Source organism: Erithacus rubecula (assembly GCF_903797595.1).
Source record: "Erithacus rubecula genome assembly, chromosome: 12".
NCBI classification, from domain to species: Eukaryota; Metazoa; Chordata; class Aves; order Passeriformes; family Muscicapidae; genus Erithacus; species Erithacus rubecula.
In genome coordinates this window covers 12291458-12314885 of record NC_136664.1, presented here as the reverse complement: position 1 = coordinate 12314885, position 23428 = coordinate 12291458, and the positions used below count along the sequence as shown (strand labels likewise).

General features: G+C 40.1%; 1 protein-coding gene across 4 annotated transcripts; it reads left to right on the top strand.

Moving 5' to 3' along the window:
* Nucleotides 1-6: 6 nt before the first annotated feature.
* On the top strand, nucleotides 7-23329 carry HEATR3 (HEAT repeat containing 3). Of its 4 annotated transcripts, XM_079316111.1 has the most exons (16): nucleotides 768-919; nucleotides 2210-2382; nucleotides 2878-2965; nucleotides 3842-3954; nucleotides 5666-5775; nucleotides 6520-6660; nucleotides 7415-7698; nucleotides 7967-8057; nucleotides 11029-11186; nucleotides 12206-12288; nucleotides 12551-12687; nucleotides 15167-15255; nucleotides 16025-16168; nucleotides 16270-16446; nucleotides 17341-17479; nucleotides 19277-23329. In XM_079316111.1, exons 1-15 carry the CDS (start codon nucleotides 800-802, stop codon nucleotides 17458-17460), a joined length of 2028 nt encoding a protein of 675 aa, XP_079172237.1. In that variant the 5' UTR covers nucleotides 768-799; the 3' UTR covers nucleotides 17461-17479; nucleotides 19277-23329. The 4 variants fall into 4 exon arrangements, with proteins under 4 accessions (XP_079172239.1, XP_079172237.1, XP_079172238.1 ...); XM_079316113.1 differs by lacking the exon at nucleotides 768-919 and adding an exon at nucleotides 7-172 and having other exon boundaries at nucleotides 17341-23329; XM_079316112.1 differs by lacking the exon at nucleotides 17341-17479.
* The last annotated feature ends 99 nt before the right edge of the window (nucleotides 23330-23428 follow it).

Sequence of the window (23428 nt, the reverse complement as noted above, 5' to 3'; positions counted from 1 at the left end):
ATACAGATCTCCACTGAACACAGAAGAACTTCAGAAAATTTATAGCTGCATTCTGTAATTTTCATACCGGAGCAACATTTCCTGTATTTGATGTGGTTCTTATAATCTAAGATACTGACAGCAGAGAGGAAACCCCTTCCAGGTTTCCATGCTCCAGGTCAATCCTGCCTCTGTAAGTGCCCTTAGAGGAAACCGTTTCTGTCGCTGTTGTTTGAGCGCACGGCGCCGTGTCCCGCTCGGTGCGGATGCTGCGGGTCGGGGCGCGGTGTCCCGCCCGGTGCGGATGCTGCGGGTCGGGGCGCGGTGTCCCGCCCGGTGCGGATGCTGCGGGTCGGGGCGCGGTGTCCCGCCCGGTGCGGATGCTGCGGGTCGGGGCGCGGTGTCCCGCCCGGTGCGGATGCTGCGGGTCGGGGCGCGGTGTCCCGCCCGGTGCGGATGCTGCGCGGCGGGGCGGGTCGGGGCGCGGTGTCCCGCTCGGTGCGGATGCTGCGCGGCGGGGCGGGTCGGGGCGCGGTGTCCCGCTCGGTGCGGATGCTGCGGGTCGGGGCGCGGTGTCCCGCTCGGTGCGGATGCTGCGGGTCGGGGCGCGGTGTCCCGCTCGGTGCGGATGCTGCGGGTCGGGGCGCGGTGTCCCGCTCGGCGCGGATGCTGCGGGTCGGGGCGCGGTGTCCCGCTCGGTGCGGATGCTGCGCGGCCGGGCGGGTCGGGGCGCGGAGTGCGGCAGGGCGGGGTGTGCGAGCGGGGCGGGCGCGGCGCCTGCGCGGGGCCGCACACGTGGGCGCGCCGGCGCTGAGCAGCCATGGGCAAGAGCCGGGCGCGGCGGTTCCGCAGGGCGCCCCGAGCCGCCGCCGAGCCCGCGCCGCAGGGCGACGGCGAGCGCGGCCCCGAGGAGGAGGCGGCGGCGGAGCTGCTGGAGAAGGTGCGGCCGGGGGCGGGCGGGCTCGGCGCTACCCCGGGCCGGGCCGGGACATCGGCGGGGGCTGCGGGCCGGGCGTGGGGGGCGGGGCCTCCGCTTCCCCCGCGGCGGTGCCGGGCGAGGGCCCGGGCGCGGTCCCGCCCCCCGGGAAGGAGCCGAGCGGCCGCGCGGGGCCGCTCCTCCCTGCTGCCGCTCCCCCGGCGTCACGGCCGCGCGGCCCCGGCCCCGGCCCCGGCCGCGCTCCCGAGCGCTGCTGCGGCGGGGCGGGAGCGCCGTGCCCCTCGGCCCTGCGGAGCTCCTTCGGCCTCCCGGCCCGAGACTGCTGCAGGTGGCCAGAGCCAAGAGTGCCAGAGCCACGCGTAATGAGCGACGGATAGAAAATGCTGAAAAAGACTCAGTTGGGCCACTTGTATGCCGTAGTCCTGGCTTAAATATTGCAGATGAAAAGTGATGTAAATCTGCTTCTGCAGGTGTGACTTTAGAATCAGGAGCAAAAATCCGTTGTCCTTTAAGTAATTAAATCCCCTTTATTCACATCACCTGACTTAATTCATTTAGCCGATCACTGATTGATTATTCTCCTGGACTAAACTGTTTAGGAGAGAGAGGGGAAGAGAGAGTTAATAAAGGCACAGGTGAGGATGATCCGAGATACCTTTTTCAATGGAGGTAGGATCTGATGTTACCACTGTTCTGTTCTGCTCTTCAGCAGATGTTTATCTGCCAGGTTCTCAACAGACTCTGTGACCTGCTAGGATATGCACTTCTACTATGTTATTATTTTTGCAATTCTTGTATCTCATCTAAAACTCTGTTACAGCTCAAGTCAACATTGTCTTGGGGAATGTAGGGAACACTTGTTTCTTTATACTATGCAGATGCTTTTAATTTACAGGCTGAAAATTTTTTGGGTTTTTTCTATTTCTTCTCTTTTTCTTTATGGTGATATATGTTATGTCTGTTATACTGAATTGATGATATTTTTCTCCTCCACTTCAGTTTTTTTTTTAATACATGGTAATTGAGGTCTCACCAGTGCCAGCTAGTGTCAAGTCTGTGTCTGGACTATGGCTGTCTTGTCAAATATCCAGAATAGCATTTATCTAGCCATAAAGTTAACACACATAACCCAGACAAGGATTTATAAGCTTTCATGGAAGTTAAAAGCTCCTGCATCCATGTGGCTCCTGAAATAAAATAGGAGCCACAGTGCTGGCCCTGATCAATCTTTTCACTCAATAAAACCTTCCAGCTCCCTTTTCCCTCACTGTGGTGTGCCCTGTGTCTCTGCAGCTGCAGCATCCGAGTGCTGAGGTGAGGGAGTATGCGTGTGCCAGTATTTCCAAGCTGTTGCAGCAGAAGCAGGTGATCCCAGCCTTCGTGCAGAGGGACGTGGTGCGCTGCCTGGGGCCCCTGCTGATGGATCACAGCCTGGCGGTGCGGGAAACGGCTGCAGGCGCTCTGCGGTGAGCTCCTGCCACTGCTCAGGGGGAATCGGGGCACCCTGGCACTCTGGGGCTCTGCAGGGCACAGCTGTGAACTTGAGTGCAGCCTCTCACTTTCATTCTGGTCTGAGGAGCTGTGCCTGCGTCAGCTGAGGCCTGTGAGAGAGGGGCTTTTCTTGCTCTGTCAGACTTTAATGTCAGGAGCTTTATGCTAGAAATGTATGGCTTTACAGAGAGAACTTGAGTAGTTTGTATGGCATTTTGTGTTGTGATGTTTTTGTACAGATAAGATTTCTAATTATGCTTGATGAATAAATGAAAATCATATGTTTTTCTAACACCGAAGTTATTTTCTTGTGTTAGTGAGGTAGAGAACTAAAGCTACTGTTTAAGCAAATGGAAGTGAACACAAAAAATACCTTAATCTTTAGAGAAGAATATCAAAGGCATGGGGGTTTTTGAAACATTCTAGGAAAGTATTGTGTCTCATCCAAAGCATTAATTTTTTTTCCCCAGAAATCTGAGTGCTTGTGGAGGATTTGATGTCTGTGATGACATGGTGACAAATGACATCATGACACCCCTGGTTGCACTTCTGAAAGAGGTGTGTTTATTTTTATTTTGATTTTAAACTTGACCTAGGCTTTGAATTGTTCCATATACAAAAACAGTTCTATTTTTGTAGCTACTGTTACAATAAGATACTTGAAAGATATTTTAAAAGAATATTTTCATAGGTTTACTGATACAAAAGTTATTCCAGAGATTTCTAGCCACTACTTCTGGCTAATTTGTGTCCATGGTGAGGTTTGCTGCCTAGGATGATTTTTGAGTGAAAGGTCTGGTGATTTTGGGTCTGTAATGTGAGTTAAGACAAGTTTGTTTTGTCACTGAGAATCCAGGTACTTAATTTATGTTGCAGCATTATTCTAGTGAGGTTTTTTTGGTGAGCAATTTTGTCTAAATGTGTGTCTGGATATACACTTGGGTAGTTACCTGTATTGAATTTGTATTCTTTGTTTGGTCCAGGTGTTATACTGCAGTTTGGAAATTGCATTGATTTCTCTTACCTGCAGTCTTTTATGAGTAACCTTGAGCAATACCATCATTTTCTGTATGTTTCTTCCCCATTTTAAAATATGAATAATAGCATTACTATAAACCACAGTAAGGTACTAGCTGAGTTAATCTTTGTGGTTAGAAACAGCTGTTGACAACTGCACACACTCTATTAGCAAGAAACAGCATTTCAGGTTCTAAAATTCCCAACTTTTTTTTTTTAAATTAGAAAGTGCTTCTAAAGACTAACTGCAAAACAAGAGTTTGTCAACAAGAGAAAAGTTGTCAATGGTTCAAGTTTTCATAAAGAAAGGAAATACCATGAGAGGATCTCTCTGCTCAGTGCTGACAATACTTCAAAGTTTTACTTCTCTTTGTGGCATGATTGTTTCCCAACCCTGATTCTTTTGTTTGTTTGTAGTGCAGCACTGGACTGGATGCTAACCAGCTCTCTCCAAAGAAATGCAGAGGCACAAACAAAAATTATGTTGAAGACATAGCCAATGAAGCTATTAATTTGCTGTGGAATATATGGTAAGTATTGTGTAACCCCTGGTATTTTAGCTAAATTAAATTGTTCCTGAAAAAGAGCGTGGTCATTGAGGCAGAAAAGAAATTGCTGTCCTGGCATGGGAATATGCATTCATTTGCTGATTCTGATTGTGTTGCTCCTACATGTACCTTGCCTTAATAATGATGAGCCCTCATCTCATCTGAAATAAAAGTTTATTTTCTAGTATAGATTACTTTTTTTAAGTGAAGAATTCTGAAAGTGCACAAAGTTGATCATTAGATTTAGAAGAGTAACAAATTATTTTTCTACTGGTTCTTCATCCTGAATTCTGATCCTGTTTTCTGAACATCATCTGTTGTACAATTTGTCAATCCATATCATGGTACAAGAAACAGAGAAAATGAAATTCTGATTGGTGATCAGTGCTCTAGGAATATGAGGAGTTTTTATACTACTTTCTCCCTCTGCAGGTCATCCCAAAGATTTGTGTTAACTGTTTGGGGCAACTATTCCTTAGTTACTGAGACACTGGTTAAAATTTATTATGTGAGAAAATAATGTACATTGTTCTATCAGTAGTTTGCATTCAAAATACCAGTGAAGGAAGACAAATGGCAGCAGTATTAATACAGAAATTACTATAAACATTGAAGTGATACAAATCTGTTCCAAAAGTTCTCCTTGAACTTTGTGTTGTTTCTCTTAATTTTATCTCACATTGTAGACTTGCATACAGGAGTTTGTTTAGTGCTGTGCAGTGCCTCAGTGGACCTGCCTGTATGCCTGTCTGTGTGATATGGCTGCTGGCTTGAGGCCCTATTTTTGAACTGGGATATTTATATTTTAGGAATTGGAATCTAGAACAATTGGATGAACTCCTTGTTCAGCATCTTGCACAGAATACATGACCCTTTGTAACTCTGACTCAGCAATGTTGTGTGTTCATTTTTTTTCTTTTTAGTCAGTGCTTGGGAACAGGAAGTATGATCATTAAGTGTGATGCAAATCACTTCTGTATTTTGAACTTTGTGGCAATGAGTGTGAACTGCTCATTTCATTGCTAAGTTTGATACTGGTAACATTAGGGCTGGCATTGATGCTGAAACATAATGTTTTCAAAATTAAATTTTTGAAGACCCTTGTAACTAGTTAACTCCTGTGCTTTTTTTTAGTTTGAATTAGTCTTGTATCAATATATCAGTTTAAAAGGGAGAGTAGCTGTGGGAAGAAACACAAATCCCACTGTTGGATAATGAAAGTAAATGCATTTCTGAATGGTAAGAGCAGTCCTTTTGTGGAGGGAGTGAGTGAGTACTGATGTGCAGGGCAGCAGCCTGCTCTGCTGGCAGTGGGTTTGTGGGTGAAGTCTCCTGTGGCTGTGGGAAGCTCTGGGCTGGCTTGCAGCCCACAGCTCTGAGCTGCCTTCCACTCCAGCAGGAGCCTGTGGTCAGGCTCCCAAATAAACTCCAAACACTGTGTGAGGAAGTAACTGGCACAGCCAGCTTTCCTCAAGAGTGTCCAGGATTTTGCAGCTTCTCTTTCAGCAGTATCGAGTTGATAATAACCTCAATAAAGAAGGATAGGTCTTTGACTAGTGCACAGTTCTTAGGTATCTTGTAAAAATGTGAGTAATAACAGGTATGGGGTGCTTAAGATATTGCTAAAGTTCTTTTTTTTTTTTTTTTTTTTTTTTCCTGGAAAAATGTTTGACTGATCTTTTCCATACATTAGTGAATGCAACAATACTGCCCTATATATATTCAATAAAGAAGGATGTCTGGAGGCTGTGTTGCATTACATGAAGAAATTTGCCACGAATGTGGATCTGGCTATTTCAGTAGGTAAGTGGTAAAAAGAGAAGATAAGGGTTTAAAGATTTTTTTTTTTTTAACTCCATGAATGTAACACTGATAATCCATTTATTGCATAATGGACCCACTTTAGCATTGCTTAACTTTGCACTGAGTGTAAGACTGTAAATTCATTTTTTAACAGCACATAATAAAGAAGTTGACATCTGTTGTGCTTGTTTTCAGTCCAAAAGTGAATGACTTGTTGGTGGTTACCTGGGAAGAAAAATGTTGTGGGGAGAGAGCTTTAGAGGAAGGCTGTGTTATGCTTTTTGTTTTTGTGTTCTGAAAATGGAGGGTATAATTTGTTAAGCAGAGGAGATAGTCCTTCTAAAAAGAAACCCAAACAATTCCAGTCACTTTCAGTCTGATTTTATCAGTATTATTGTTATTTTAGTTTCATAATCGTGTGCTTCCATCATGTTTTTATGTTGTCCATTGTCAGTATATGGTGGATAAATTTAATTTTGAGTAGCTGAAACTAATACGACCAATTCCATGGCTGATATAGTATTGTCCTCACCTGGTTTATGTATGGGTTTGCCACAAAATGTCTTTTAACCCAAAACACAGATTGTGAAGGACAGTGTCAGACCATTACAACATGATGCTGCATGAATTTTTTTTCCTGTGTCAGCATTTCATTACTCCAGCTTTCAGGAAGATAATGCTTTCTCATTAGCAGAGCAAAAGCTACCTCTGGGTTTGTTAATTATTTGCTCTTGTTTGCTGCAGCAAACTGCTTGCAGGCAGTGACAGAAGATAATCCAGATCTTCTCTCTTCATTTAATGCTTCTGCACAACAAATACTGGAAACAGTGATGTTGTGTCCAGAGAGCACCATGAAGCACATCCTTCTGAGAACACTGATATCAGGTACACTGCTCAGGGGGGTTCATTGCTTTGGGATGGGGAGTGTGGCAGGTGAAGGAGGCTGGAAAGGACAGAAGGCTTAGTCTTCTCTGCTGTGGCCTGGACATTTTATTGTCAAGGCCTGTACAGATGGTTTGTGAGGTTCTATCTGCCTTTTGGAGCTGCAAGGAGATATTTGCAACTAGTTTTAAAACTAGCTTAAATGCTTGATTCTGAATTCAGCCCCTGCTCAGTATGATAGCCCACTTTAACTGCTCATTTAGTTTTTAACAGTTAAATTAGTCAATAATAACTGGTACAGGAGTTGTTTTGATCTTACTAGCTGTAGATTTTTTTAACCTCAGATTGTCTACCTTGAATTCTTGTTACCTCAAATGCTTAACCATGATGATTTTTGATACTGGAGTGTAATAAGTTAATTTTGAAACTCCTTAGAAAATGATTCTTGCATGTGGATTTACTATCTTGGGTATAGAGTAACACCAAGGTTACTCCACATGAATATTCTGTAAATACTTACATGCTGAAATTTACTTGAGCTTAAGATGTGGGCATAACAGTTATTACAGATGAGTATATGAAATGTTATACAAAAAAAACCCCACAAAAATCTGTAGAGAAAATACTTGAACATTTATAGTGAATATAAGCATGGAGTATTTTAAGTAGTGGAGGCTAAGTCCTTGCAAAATGGCCATTACAGAGCTGGGAATCGAGCACTTTAATAATTTATGTAATTTGGTTACCTCATGTTTAGGCACCATCTGGAATATAAAGGATACCATTCCACCAGGCAGTCTGGGAAGCACAGTTAATGCAATCCTGAAGATATTTTCAGAATCATTGGCAATAGATGCTGGTGAAACAATTATTCGTATGAATGAAGCTGAAAAAAATAGGTTAAAACTTGCTGTGGAAGCAGAAACTGAGGAAAACATGAGTGATACTGCAGAAAACTGTGTTTTGAGTGAAGATGAAAACATGGAAGAAATACCAAAAGGACAACTCAGAAGAGAAAATGATATTTCAGATTTACTTCCAGTAAGTGTGGCTGACTGACTTCTGGACAGCTTTAGTGCAAGTGGCATTCCTTTTGAATAAAATTTTCTCTGGAACATCCAACAAAAAGATGGTAGATAGCTCTGCTTGGGTTTGTGTTTTGGGTTTGTTTTTTTTTTTCAAGTTTGGGTGTAGACTGAGAAGAGAAAATGGCTGGGCTGTATTTTTAACTGACAGCTTGGATACTTTAAATGGCACTTAAATGTTTTTTTTCCAAAATCAAATTTGGTTCGTGTTTTTAATTTTCTAGTCTGATAAGTGGGAACTGAAAGAAGTGACAGCTTTACTGACGGCTCAGCAGACTGCTCTGGAAATCATTGTTAATATGTGCTGCAGTGAAGGTTTGTAGGACTCTCATTCATTGCAAGTGTTATGATGTGTTTTGTTTCTGAATTGGTCACATTTAATTTGATGTTTGGTCATCTGTGTTTTTAAGGGCAAACATCTGTGGGCATATTGTCCGTGGTATCCTCATCTGGGATAAAATAGGTTGTCATTTCTATTACAAATTTAAATGCTTTTTCTTTATTTAAGTGACTTATGCTGCTTAAGTTGTTTTTTGTTTGTTTGTTTGATTTTTTTTTTTGGTTTTTTGGAAGTTTTTTGTTTTGTTTTGGTTTTTTTTTGCTTGATCCTGCATGTGCCAACATTTAAGAACAAATAAAATATCACTCGCACCAGAGAGATACTTCCAAAAGTGTTACAGCAAAATCTTTGTTCAGTTAGAGTATGGTCTGACTGTTCTTTTGATGCAAGATGTGTGTGAATCTCATTGCAGGGTGGGGACATCCATTTTTTAAAAGTAGCTTAATCTTGTAGCTCAGTTTGATTTAGTTTTGATACTGCAAAATTAGGAGTGGGGCCGGCTTTGTATAACTCTGGCAACAATGTAGGTCTCAACTTCCAGAGTTCTGTCTTTATGCCTTGAGGATGAGAAAGAGAGGATGTTATTTGGAGAGGGGTAGGATATTCTGTATCTTTTATGAACTGTGAAACTCCACTTTGATAGTTTATCTTCTAATCTTCAGGAAAACAAATGAGAGATTATAGAATTCTCTTTTAAAAAACCAACAAACAAAACTAATCCACTAAACCCTCCAAAACCTGAAAACTTTGACTGCTGTTGTAGTTTTAGCTTGATGCAGGAGTAATTGTGTAGAAAGTAACTGAGTAAAACTTTTAGGTTCTAACAAAATCCACAGTAATACCCAGTTATTCCCAATGGTGACTTTTTTTTCCTCTTACAGCACAAGGAAATTCTGCACCTAGTATATGAAGCTCCTTTCATAACTGCATTTCACATCTAAAGAGCTGTAATTCATAAGATTTCCCCTTTAATTGGAAAATCTCTTGTGGATAAGCTGCATACTCTGCCATTCACTCAGTGTAATGTCAGATTGATTGTGTTGTATTTCGCTACAGTACTTTACCCATTCATGGGCAGACAGTCTCTAGAAATTAAGAGGAATCCAGAGGCAGCTGTTCATTTAATTTTCAAATTATTGAGGACTAAAATAGCTTTAGCCATTATGCTGAGTTCATAAAAGCACTCAGCTTGCAACAGAACTGAGAGAAATACCCAGGCTGGTGAGAGATGTTTTACTGAGCACTGGCCAGTGTTTGGAAGCTGCAGGGTGCTCCCTTTGGATGGCACCTGGGCAAGAAGCCAAGAGCCTCCAGCACTGCTGTCCAGTCTGTAGTTCTTGGGTAACCAGTGCTAGGTAAGATGGGGTTACTGCTGGAAATGCCTCTGTGTTTCCCAGGACATTATGAGAAACCTGGTCAGAGTTATGGGCCAGTGTCCTAGATCCCAGTTCCTGCTCTGCTGTGGTCCCTTGCTGTCAGTTTATGACAACTGCTGTCTTTGTTATTACTCAATTGCATTGTCTGCTTGTATTATCAGAAAGTTTTCTGGGGATATTTTTTGCTTTCTTTGTTTTCTAAAGATGCAAAATGAATTTTTTAGAAGAGGCAAGAGACTGAAAGGGGTATGTCTGCTTTATTTTCATGTTTCTTACTGCCATATTTTGGTAAAGCATGAAAGACAACCATTTTCTCAAGCAAAGGCTGTTAACACCAGCACCTTATGGCTGTAGAATTAATTGGATATTACCATAAGTTGCCTGTGTGATCAAGCTGCCTCACCTTGATGAGTTACTTTACATCAGATAAACCATAACCATCACCTTCAAATACATTCTTAAACTTGCACAGTACAAGTGAAATGCTTTCATATGGATCTTTCTTGCTGTATTGTTGTGAATTTACCTTTTGCCACAGAAATGCATGGCTGTTCCTGTAGTTGCTACAGGACCTACTCTTATGAGAATCTGTGTTGTCAAACAAGATTACATGGGGGTGAATATGGTAATTTTTTTGTCACAATAGTTAAATGTCCTGACCTATGTACACAGAGCTTTCATCTATTGGAAAGGAGGATCAGTCCAACCTGTAGACTTAGGACTTGGGTAAACACTAGTTAAAATGTAACCAGATTGAAAGAAACTTCAGCTAAATGAGTGTGAACTCAGTGGATGTAGATATGAGTTTAAATATAAATGAGGATGATTTTAGTTTGTGCTTGTCAGCCCGTGTCCCCCTGCAGCTGTGGACAGATTATTCACACAGTAGCCTGTTGGTAATAGGACTTTGACTCCTCTCACCATATCTGCCCTTAAAGATCTGCTAGTAGAATAAGTCATGTAAGTATGGTCTAGTTTAGGTTTAAGATTATAAACCTAGTTTAATTTATGTGAAATATGTTGCCTGAAATGACTATCAGAGATTATTTGTCTTTCTTTGCTGCCATCATTTTGTTTTAACTGACCTTGCTGTGGAGACAGTAACATCTTCATCCAGCCCAGTTACTGCCCAGGCAGAGAGCATCTGCCTGTGGCTTCAGTACTGAATTGCCTTAAACTGACTGCAATTAGTGTAGAAAAGTTAAGTTAAACTGGTGTATTTGAATGCTTGAATCGACCTCAGTCAAAATATCAGTAAATTTTTATGAAATTTTTCTTCTATACCTTTTTTTGATATTTTTAAACAGCACATTGTTAGTAGTAGAGATTAACATGCCCATGTATGAAGAACATCTCTCATAAAAATATTTGTGCCTCAGTGAGTATAAAATATTTTTAAATAAAATATTTAGAACTGTGGCTTAATGGTGCTTGGTTTGTGAGGAGTTTGTTAAAGCCCAAGAGCTTAAAGATTCCTAAACCAATAAGTTTGGAGGAGCTAATTTCAGTTGGGAAGTAGGATACCTGTTGCATGTGGGCTGTTAAATTTACAAGTCTGTCTTGTTCTCAGATCCCTCTGATGATGAGTGGGAAGAACTCTCCAGCAGTGATGAGAGTGACTTGTTCATGGAAAACTCGTACAACGAGGGGAGTGGGCTGCTGCTGTCACCCCTGTGCCTCTCTGATGAGGTTAACTCAGCATTTCTGAACAACCTCATTCCAAAGAAGGTATTGTCTTCTGTATTATTTCCTACTCATGGTACAGTCTTTCCCTTGTTCCTGCTTTGTATCCCAGGTTAGGCAAACAAATCATCCCAATCCACCTGAAGGGAATATTTTTTTAAATGAGTTTGGCCTCACGTTTTTGGCCTAGAGGTGGTGCATCATTGCATGACCTAAATGATTTCCTCATGTAAGTGAGAATAGAGGGGTCATGTATTTCAGAAATCTGGTAGGGTTTTTTAATTTTTTTTTTTTTGTGTTTTTCCCAAAATACAAAGGTTGTTATTCCTTGATTTGGTTATGAAAAAAGACTACCCGCAAAAAGGAAGGAAACTTGGCTGAAGCATGACAGCCAGATTTCTGTACTAGCTAAATGAGGTGGAAGTAATATTAATGAATGGCAACAGTCAGCACTGAAAAAGTGCAAGTTCCTCTCTCCCTGTCTTATACAAAGTGTCTGAAATACAGTTTTTGGCACTGACAGGAAGTTAGATGTTTTTGTTTCAGAGTTGTTTTGCTCATTTTTATTTGGGTTTGTAAAGGTGAAGTTTATTATTTGGATCAGTTACTGTGTCAGTTCAGCAGCACTGTAGAATTCTGAGCTAAGACATCAAGGTGCAAGGTGAAAACTTTGAAGGCTTTTTGGACTTAATAGCCAGAGTTTCATGGCAAGGCCTTCCAGACTTGCAGCCATCTGAAAATTCTATACCAGAATCTGTAAGAAGAAAGAGCTAATAAGAAAGAATAGCAGAAACATAGAAAATCTGTTGTTAGTACAGTTGAACACTTCAAATACACTATGCTAAACCCAGTGTGTAACTGCACCATTTAAATGATTGAGGAAAATTTTGGCATTTTTAACAGGCAAGGTATTTGCTATCTGGAAAACTTTGAAATACGTGGTTTGAAGTATCTGTTTGACATTAAACTAACATTTCAGTCTCCCTCTGAACAAACTATAATTAAAAAGAAATAACAAAAAGGAAAAAAAGGGCTTTGTTGCTAAACCTTCTTTTTCTCCTCAGATTCTTGAAAAAACTGCTTTTCCGAACACTGTTGCTCTAGACATCTGTATGCACAATCCGTCTTGGAAACCATTAATTAAAAAGTAGGCATTTCATTGTCTCTCTTTCTATTTTTCATTTTCAGTATATTGAATTGTTTTAGAACTTTTGGAAGGATTGTCCATCATTGGGCTGCTCTTAAGATCTGGAAACTGGCAATCTGATATATGATTTTGAATAAAGAGATACAAATGTTTTTGTGAACTGCATACTGGATCACATCCTAACTAAATTCAAGATTCCTCTTTATATTATGACAGATATTTTCAGAAATACATGCTCAGAGTGTTTTTTGGTTTTTTTCAGACTGAATGCAGTGCAGTGTAGAGCTTTAACATGTCTTCAGAGCATTTTGTTGGTATCAGATGTGGATTGTCTTGGGGGAGCTCCAGCACTTCAGTCCCTTGCACAGCATCTCTCACAGCTGATCTTTTCTAAACCAGGTAAGATGTTCTTTAAAGGGGCCTTGTTGACTGCCTTTGCTGATCATCTAGATAGAAGATGTTAAGAAATGTTTATCCAAACTGCACCTTGAGCAAGTCTGCTCATAGTGCAAGAATGTGCTTCATGTTTGGGTCTATGCAGAAAGTCTTAGTGGATTAACACTGCCTTGTTGGAAGACCAGAACTGTTTGCTTGATTGTATTTATAGTAATAAGTTTTTCAGCAATCAGGCAAGCATGAAGAAGATGGGGTGTTTTCTTTTTAAATGTACTAGCTAGTCTAAGGAGATGTGAAAACAAAACATGTCTAGCACAGTCTTTCACATAATTTTTTTTTCTAGTAATCTTACCAAATTATGGCAAAAGCAGTTGGTGCAAAAATCTCAAGATTGTCTGTGCTTATTACAGTAGGAAAGAGAGCAGCCACCTTGTCCCCAGGACATGCTTTGTGCTTATGATGGCTTAGCTTTATTGGAATTATGTTTGTAGTAAGAAAATGTGCAAAGTTGTTATGACTAAATGTTAAAGCTGCTCAGTTTCCTGTTCTGGTTGTGGTTCGATTTCAACAGAGAAGGTAATAAATTTAATTCTTCTAAAAATACTATTTTAGAATATATATTAGATCTGTGTTTAGACATTGGAATGGGCTGCCTAGGGAGGCTGTGGAGTCACCATCCCTGGAGATGTTTGGGACAGGGTCTGGTTGACAGGGTGGTGATTGGTGACAGGTGGGACTGATCTCAGAGGTCCTTCCCAGCCTCACAGATTCTGTGATACATCCTGGTAAACACTGGAATGGCTTCACTGTAGTTACTCCAAGGTGCATTATTTCATAGACATACTGTGAAGGTTTCCCCATACATCTGCTAGTACAGTGTTATTGGATCATCTGTACAGCAGGTAGCATTTCCAGCTGCTTTCTGTGATCCTATGTATGAGAGCAGCATAGTTTCCACAATCCTGTTGGATCATTTATGCTGTGATCTTTCTGTTACTGACATGAGAGAAGCTAAACTAAAACTGGAAAAAAAAAAAAAAAAAAAAGAAAAAAGGTTTAAGAAAACTCCACCTGTTTCCAAACTGAAGATGTGGGTCCCTAACAGGCTGTTTCCTTCAGATTATTCTAATAATCTTTGTTTTAAGGTCAGTGGTGATGGGTTTTCAAAAAATAAGAAATATTCTTAGAGCCTGGAAAAGCTGCCAGTTCTCCAAAGTGTCAGAAAGCGTTTTCCCTAGGACAGTTCTGTTGAAGTCTGGCATATGTGTGGCTTTGTCATTTCTCATATTTTAGAAGCTCAAGAAACTCAGTTTCCTTCCCTTCCTTCAAGTGTCTCCATTTATAGCCACAGATGTAGCTTATGTAGTGATCTGCTGTATAAAATGACACTGCATTAGTGCTTGAAAATGCATCTGCCTGCAAAACACACTTTTTCTCAATGTCTTTAAAGATATGTGATCAGTCTATGGGAACATTACTGAGAGTGCAGTGTGTAGAAAATTAAAATGCAGAAATGAAAATACCTCTGAAAACATGTGCAAGGAAATTCACATAAAATATGTCTCATGCTTGAAGAGAGAACTTCCAAAGATTTTGGGTCTACATGTAATGCTTTGTAATAGAAAGTTGTTAGATGAAGCTGGAGAAGCTGCTATCTGAAGACAGCTAAGGATGCTAAAATTAATTTAATGGCACAGGCCCATTTTTTGATGTTTAACTGCTGTGTAATGAAAACTGCCAGATGGAGCTGATAACATACCAACATGTGGTCAGAAGGAATTCTGTGGTTTGCAGGGTAAAAAAAGAGGAATAGAGATCTGATTGTTTACATGAAAAGGGAGGAGATGCGCATAAATCAAGAAGTCCTGCATCTGGAGTGGTCCAGAAAATAAACACATTAGAGGAAAAGGAAAAGCCTCAAGAAATGCAGAACATAGATTGAAGGTGATGGCTGCTGCCAATGAGTTTGTAGTTAAACAAGAATAATGCAGAGCTTGAGTCATACATTCCTGGAATGTTATTAAACCACCAGAAAACATGTTCTTTATATGAATTGGAAAGAACCCCAGTGTTTGAGTGTCTGAAAAGCTTGCTTAAGGAGGCAGAAAAAAAGGAGGTAAAGCAGTCAGCTTCTGCAGTTTTCTCAGTTCCTGTGTTATGGCCTCCATGTGATACCAGTTCTCAGCTGCTGTTCTGGTGACAGTGGCTGGCACTCTCTGTTGATTGGGTCACACAAGTGTCTCAACCAGGGATGTGCCTGAAAAGGAGTCCCAGCTGCATTCTAACCTCCAGATGCAGTCAATACTGAATTCAAGCAAATCACTGTGGTTACAACCTACAGAGACCAGTCTCTGAAAATCTAGCTTTTCCTGTTGTAGTACCTGGAGGAACAATTAAGGGATTAAGGAATTTGTATTTCTTTGCTTTGTGTGTCCCTCATATTACTGTTTAACTTCTGGCTCTGGGTTCTATTCTTTGACAGAACTCCCTACAGACACAGAATTCCTGGAAGCTGTAACCAGTGCTTTGAGGGCTCTCCTACAAACAATGGCATCAAAGAACATCTCCCAGGTAAAAGCTTTTGAACTCAAATGCTCTGGTAGGTTCAAATCCCTGTGAGATTGGGCTGGAAAGTTTCTGAAACAAAACAATATAAATTTAGTTCCAAATTTCAGCAACTGTGAGTACTGGAAGAACAGATTTAATAGCATTAACTGTTTTTCATGGACCTTACAGGAGTATTTTTTTTAATACATCACCTCATCAACATGTAAACAGATGAATGGTATTTTGAAATCAGAATAGCAATAAGCCACAGGTATCTTTTAAAGATAGTTATAATTACCAATATTTAGAAAACTAGCACCTAGAAATGTGGATTCTTTATTTCCTGATGTCACCTAGTTGAAGATGGTTGGATATGAATTAGTGAGTTGAATGCAGGAATGAATCATAATGATTTGTTATACAGGACACAATATTAGATAGTTTACTAGTCCTTTCTGGCCTTAAACTGAAAACTTAGCTTCTATACTGTAAGTTGTAATGAATTGAAGCAGCTATTGAGCTAGATAAATTTGTGAAAAATCTCAGCTTTTCCTTCAACTTCCTGTCAGCCTTGGTTATGTTCTGTAAGAGACAAGTTGAAAGGGAATTTTAATTTCTTGGTAATTGCATTTTCACAATTCATACAGTTTTTGAAACTTAGGACTCTGTTTCTCTGTGAAGAATTTGCCTATGTTCGGTAAAAGTACGGTGTCTAAATGTCGTATTTCAAAATTTCATGAAAATGTAATTGTATCTGTCTTCCTTCTTCCCCTCCTTTCCTCTTGCTGACCAGTGTATGACTCCTGAGCAGCTATTGGCTTTGTGTGAGGCTGGTATTCAAAGCAGCAATGCCAGTGTTAGAGTGAATGTGGTGAGCATCCTTGGAATTTCTGGCAGTGTCCTGGCAAAAGGACAAGATACAGCTGAAACACTGAAGGTGAAAAGCAAACTTTGCATTACAAGCTTAAAAGAATTTTGATGTTTCTTTCAATTTTCTTTAGCATTGCTACAAAAATAAATTCTTCTTTCTTATTACAGATGATTGGAAAATTTCTTCTTGAGGTTGCTATGAAGGAATCTTCTCTTGTGGTAGCAGGTGAAGCCTTGGATGCACTTTTTGATGTATTTGCAGATGGTAAAGAAGCAGAAAAGGCAGCCTTGCAGATCAAGTTGCTTCCAACACTGAAGGAGTTTCAGCCAGTGTTCAGAATGAGGGTAGGCATCAAGGGCAGCCAACTCAGGGTCTCAACACACAGTGTGGGTTAAGGGTTGAATTTTGGGCTCCTGGAAGAGGTGATTAATTTATAAGATGACAGAAAAAAAGTGTTTGATTTTCTGATGCACCACTTTAGAGGAAAGCAAATACACTTACCTTAAAAGTACATGGAAGTGTCAATGTAACAGTGCAGCACCTGCATTGCAACATCTGCATTACACCCTCAGTATTACTAATGTCCAGCTAACTGTATTGTTCTGAGACAGTTGTACAACAAATCCTGCAGATGTCTCTGGAGGTGAGAGAAAAGTTCTTCCTGAAGTTACATTGACATCTTTGGTTTTCAACTTGTAGTTGCAGTTGGATGTTTTTGTTCCATTCTTGGTTAATTAAAACAGTTCATGTATCCTGTATTTTCAACAATAGCAAGGCTGATATTCTAAACTGTAGTTTTAGGTGCATCCTAAACTTAAACAGAGAATGACCTCATACACTTTGTTTCTTTGGTCAGATGCAGCCTGAGGTGTGACTTCCATAGTCTAAAGGCCAAGCACTGTTCACACAAAGTACATACCTGATGGTGCTTCAGTTGTTAGGTTGAATGTACAAGGCTTTCCATATAAAAAGCCACAGGAAAACAGTGTGTGTCTCAGATTTTTGGGTGAAATAATGTGCTATTAGTCTAGTTTTAGGCAGAAATGTATTATAGTAAATTGATTTGCAGAAATAATTGCTGATCTGCTCATGTGCACATGGGAACACCTTGGAGTTCTCACAAGACACGGGTAACATTTCTTGATAGAACACCTTTGTGCAGAATTACAGTAAACTTGAGGTGATCTAGCAGGAGAAACTTCTCCATTACTAAACCTTATATTCTTTTGGTTTTACAGATGCGAAAAGAAGGCAAAGGACAATATAGTACAGATCAACTGTGTGTTCTTGACAATGTGAAGATGAATTTGAGAAGATTCATTGCATATCAGGAGACACTAGGGAAAACCCCAACTTGAAACATTGAGGAACTTTAAGGTTTTCATTACTAAGAAATGTTTACAAAAAATATAACTGTTTTGAAGTTCCAAACTTTACTGAGCAGAGCAGTTTTGCTTTGATGTTAATGCAACATTTTATAACATTCAGTATTTTTATACTTTTGGGTTGATGCAATATGAAAGACATATGAGCATCAAAAACCCCATAGCATGCCCTACGACTGTTGGAGTGATAAGAAGGTGCTCTTTAGGTCCTGAGATCTGTACATAGCACCACTGTCATTGCTGGATATCTTCATGTACCCTGGCAGAAAACTACACTTGTGTGAAAAAGTAATTCCAAAAATATTCTTGGTCATGTGACAGATTGGGGGGGAAAAAAAAGAAAAAAGTAAAAGTTCAAGATCTATTTCAGGGAATGGAGCAGTGGGAGAATGTTCATATTTGCTGTTTTCTCTTACCTGTTCCTAGAATTGCACAGGCACTTATGGCAGACTTCCCAAAAGGAGTGTGTGACAAATGTGTAGATTTATCATTTATGATAAATTCAATATGATAGCTTTTTGCTGTGAAAATCCATTTAAGCAGATTCTACACTTAGACACAGCTCCCTGTCTTCATTGTGATTAGTATTTCTGAAAATTAAGTCTCCTATTTTATGGTCTTCCTTGTAATTCTGCATCAGGATGAACTTGAATCAGGGAAGTAGTAAACCTAGCAGAAAGTATTTTTTATACTGAGATATTACCTGAAGTAAATTTATATTTGCTTAAAACACCTTTTGCAAATATTTGTGATGGAAATTTTTAAGCTGTAAAAAACAGAAAATATTTTTTAAAAATACTGTTGTTCCATGCAAATTGCATGATATATTCTATATATCAAAACTCTGGTTTTGTTTCTGAGTGAGGTCCTCTCATACACATTTCCCAAGAAGAAACCCCACAACTAAACATGGAAACATTTTGTTGTGCTGGTTTTTGAAATGGGAGGTTTTTTCTCCTCTCTCAGTGTGCTGCCTTAGCTCAGGCATCCAGTTTTTCACGGAATTTTTCCCATATTAGAAGCATGGAACTTAAAAATACCAAATTTGCTCTGTTTGTTAGATTTCATTCTCTGAGATTGGAAAGTAGACTTGAGAACTGACTGGTAACTTGCAAATAACTGAATTTCTAAAATCCTGACAAGGTATTTTGTCAATTGCAAGAGGAAGAAAAAGAGGAGTTTAAGCAGCTGTACTGGCTGGAAGTGCTGTTACTTTACAGGAACCAGATGAAATGTGTGATGTGATGCCTGCTAGTCAAAGGAGTAGTAAGAGGGTGGGACTGGGGGGGCTCAAGGGCCTTTGAGGCTGGACTAGAAAAACCAGGAGAAGTCGAGGATGGAGTGGATGAGAGGTTATCCAGGGATTTGGCAAGGCAGGCAGAGAAGAGGTCTGGAGTGTAACAGCTGAGGAAAGGTGGATTATGGCATAATACCCTACAGTGTGTGGATTTTAATCCTGGTGTTAGTTATATTTGCTGTACACTGAGCACACTATACTGTTAGCCTGATGAATGGTATTAATACTTGTTTGGAGCACTTAAAGGACTTCCACATGGAAAGTCCTGCTCTCATTTTTTGAGTGCTGCCTTGAATTGCAGGATGGTCTAGATTGGAAGGGATCTCTGGAGGTCTCAGTCTAGTCCTCTGATCAAAGCAGTGCTGATTTGGGAGACAGGTTGTATTAGGCCTTGAACATCTCCCAGAATGGAAAATCTGGACAGCCTTTTCCAGGGCTTGACTGTTCTCACTGGAAACATGTTTTTTTCCTTTTTCCCCTTGTGCCTTGTAGGATTTCCCCTGCTGCAAAATGTGCCTCTTGTCCTCTGACAGCACGCCTGGCTCCATCTCCTAACCCCCACTTGGCAGCTGAAAACAGCAATTGTATTTCTGTTTTCTCTAGGCCAAAGAAACCCAGCTCCCTCAGCTGTTCCTCATATGCCCTCTCATCCTCCAATCTTTTTAGTGGCCTTCTTGACCTGCTCTACTGTGTCTTGTACTGAGGGCCCAAACCTGAACACACTTCTCCAGATGTGATCTCCTAGGTGCTGAATAGAGAGAAGTAATTGGTTTTCTTGTCCTGCTGCCCGTGCTCCTGCCAGTGCAGCCTGTTATTTGTTAGGTGTTGCCACTGCTGGTTTCAACTTAGTGTCCACCAGGACCCTTTGGTCCTTCTCTCCAAAGCTGTCCTGTGCTCATTCAGTCAAGAGCACTGTCACAAATGTAGGACTTTGCATTTTACTAGTGTAGCAGCCAGAATGTTTCCTGGGGAATGTTAGAAAACCAAAGTATGTTATTTTTTGGTTTGGGTTTTTTCTTTTAGGTTGATAATGGCAAGAAACATTCCATCTATAAATATAAATCTGAAAGTTGCAGGTAAATATACAGAAGATAGGGCACCCAATGGAAACATGGTTTTCTTAATATAATCAATTAGACCCTGGTTTTTTTTTCCTTCAAGTGAAAAAAACCCAGACTGACATTTACATCTTAGACTATTCTGGCAATAGGAGTGCATAGATTATTTTTTGCTATACAGTGATCAGCTGAATGTCTTGAAAAAATATTTTCACAATGAGATGGTGCATAGTACAAACTGTATCACTTAAAGAAGAATATTAATGCATCTATGGAAGACAAGGCAAGTTATGAATGACTTAAGTGTCAAATCAGGGACTAAAACCAGATGAGATACACTGGCACAAAAGAGCTAAGCTACAAGATTGGGGCTACAAAAGTTGTTCTGACACAACTAAGGAAAATTAAGGCAGCAGCAGAAGTGATGATAATGTGCAAATTAAATGTTTTGGGGCCTCTTTGAATACTGGTTTATTTAATAAATCTAGGGTAAGCGTCAGACAAAGACCAGGATCCTTTACAGCCTACAAAGGGAAAGACAGATCCTGATACTTTGAGGGTGGCAGAAACTGGACTGATGTAGACCGTGTGTAGCATAAATAAATAGGTACTAAATAGATGTAAGTGATTTTCATCAGTTAATCTCATCATACAGATAAGACTGGTATCAAAACATGTATCTGAATTGGGTAGCTTATGCTGATCCCTAAGGCATCATCTGTCTGCTTCAGCTGAAAACAACAGTCCTTGGAAAGTATGGATTGTGCTCTGCTTGTGTCCCTGTCTGATGCTGAGCACAACAGACTGGCTCTGAGCTGAGCTGTAATACCAAAATAGCTGCTGAATTTACCTTGCTCTGTGGTATCAAGTAGAGTGTGAAGGAGGCTGTGGTTCCCTTGCCCTGTTCAGAAGCAGCAGGACCAGTGGTATTTTCTGCTGCCTTGGTTTCTGCAGCCTGCAAAATGTTGAATTCCTGGCTGTAGAAATAAGGAATTATCACTTCTGTGGTTTTATTCTTGCTCTCTATGAAAAGAAACAAGTGGCAAGATTTAAATGTGCATTTGTTGTTTATACATCTTGCTTTGACATTCACAAGCAGATGGCTGTATACCACAGTGGAGTCAACAGTGTAACTTTTTGGGGGTTATGGTGTGTGAAGGTAATTTTTTGCACAGTATGGGCTGTTATTTTTTTCAAGATTGTCTTCTTTGAGGAACAAGAATAACTTCAACAAGTACCACTTGGCTTAGTTTGATGTTTGTATTTTGAGAGACAAATACGAAAAAGAATGAGAGCACAGTAAAATTACAAAATGAGAACTGCGTTGGAGAACAAACGAATTTAAAATTCGTTTGTAGTTTGTAGTTTAAGTATTATAAATAAAATTCATATTTTGTGAAATATTAACATAAAACAACCAACCAAAAATGCCCATAAACTCAAGTTCTGTTTCCTTTGTGAGAGATTTTCAATAAAAACATTCTCAAGGGCTGGATAGAAATGTCTAGCCTTCCATTTACTGTTGCAAATTCCAATTGAAGCAATGGTGGTGGTAATTGAATATAATGTAATTGTTCCTTTCTGGCACAAGTGACTTTAGCAAACAATCTATATATAGTTTGTTCTGGACAAGCTGTTAAGACATATAACTTTAAGATAATTGGCAAAATCGGAGGTCTCTGACAGACACCAGATTAGGGAACATGAAGTTTTTCCACCAGGGCTGACACATGGTGAGCCTTTCTGTTTGAAGAAGCTTTTACTTGAGTGGTGGGGTTTGGTTTTTTTTTTTGGTCTAATTTTCAATAATTTAAAACTGTTAATTTTGTACCTTCTGGGAAAAAATTAAAGGCATATAAGTAAATTCTTAACTTAAATTTAATTTTGTTTCTGTATAATTTTTGTAAGCTTCTTGTCTCTGTGAGCGGCATTTTGTCAAACATACAGACATAAATCAGTGACCACATAAACTGTAGTTTGAGGCTTGAACACATGAGGATATAGGAAGATGCTTTTTTGCTTTTGAATCTGGGTATGAGGAGCTCCTTGCATTACTGTTACATTATGGGTTTAAATCAAACTACTTGGGAACTGAAGTAAGATCCCACTGTAATAATCTGTGTGCTGTTGGAGGATTGTGGCTGCTGCCTGTTCTCAGCACAATGAGGGTCCTGATGCAGCCCTGGCATTGTGAAGTGCTCACATAAATCCCTGTGCCATCCTAAAAGATGTGTTTGGCTTTCAGTAAAGCTTCTGGTTTTGTGTTCCTGCTATGATAAAAATCCCATTGAGAATTGTTTTCTTTCTCCTCTGATGTGGTTTGTTTTTTTTTTTTAACCTTTAAGGAATATTGCATTAGCCTCTTCCCTCCTCTCTGCCCCTTCAAATGGAGAGTGAAAAGCACTTCCAGAACTTCATGGAAGAATGGCTGATTCAGCTAGTAAATGCATGATGTTTCCAAAGAACCTTTCCTGGGAAGTTCCCTTTTTAGTAAACAAAAGTTAAAAAAGCAACAATCAAAAACATTCAATTTGACCATATTAAAGCGTGGGTTTTGTTTTTTATGTCCCCCATGGCATACTTGCTGATCTAAAGCATTTGTGTTACTACACCACCTGTATTGCATCCTGGCTATATTTGCTTGGGACTATGGTTGGTACTGAGGGATCCTGTAAATTAATAAACCTCAGTCCCATAACAAAACTTGTTGGCATTTATGTGCTATGAGTGCAGACTAATGGATTTTTGTGGAATTAACTTTATTAAAAAAGAAAAGGCAACAAATCAGTTTTTCCTGTTAGGGAAATCTTTTATTTGACTTACACCTTTTTTTTTTTTGGTTGCATTTTAAAACGTTTAATAGAAATGTTATTTGAAATTTTGATATACAGGGTACATAATTTAGACTCTTCTTGTTACCTTTTCCTGCTATGCTTATAATTCTTAGAATAACTGAAGAATGTGGGGTTTGAAAAGTAGGGTTATTCATAGTGGTTATTCCCCAATTCCAAGATGTGTTCAAGTCCCACCAGTTTCCATTTGGCTTTCAGTAGTGGTTTTAGGTACAGGTCCTAATTTTCAAAGCAGTTAAATGTCAAAAATTTCACCTTGATTTGATTCTGTTTCTCTTGGGCAATGCACATCAGACACGGTGTGACACAGCAGAGAAGTGTGGAGGACAGTATCTTCTGCTCTGGGATGGTGGGGAGACGCCAGAACTTCAGCCTTTGGTTGTCACCAGAATATGGTGCTAAGTCGTCTTTGCAAACTGTTCACTTCACGGAATGCTTGAAATTGGAATGCGACTTTTTAATTCTAAACCCTCCACCTCCAGCTCCCTAAAGAGAAATCATCTCCCATGCAATTCTGAAAGTGGGGGAAGCACAAGGCCCTTCCTGCAAAATGCTGGAAACTTTGTAGCTGATATTAAACATGTTTTAAGGCTGTAGTATGAAACCACTAAAAATAAAACCGAGTCTGACAAGAACTGGTACTACTCAGTGTTGCTGGTTTGAGGTATTGTGTATGTGATGTATTTTTCCATCTACAAAAAAGACTGCACCTAGGTTGCCTTTGCCCCTCCTTT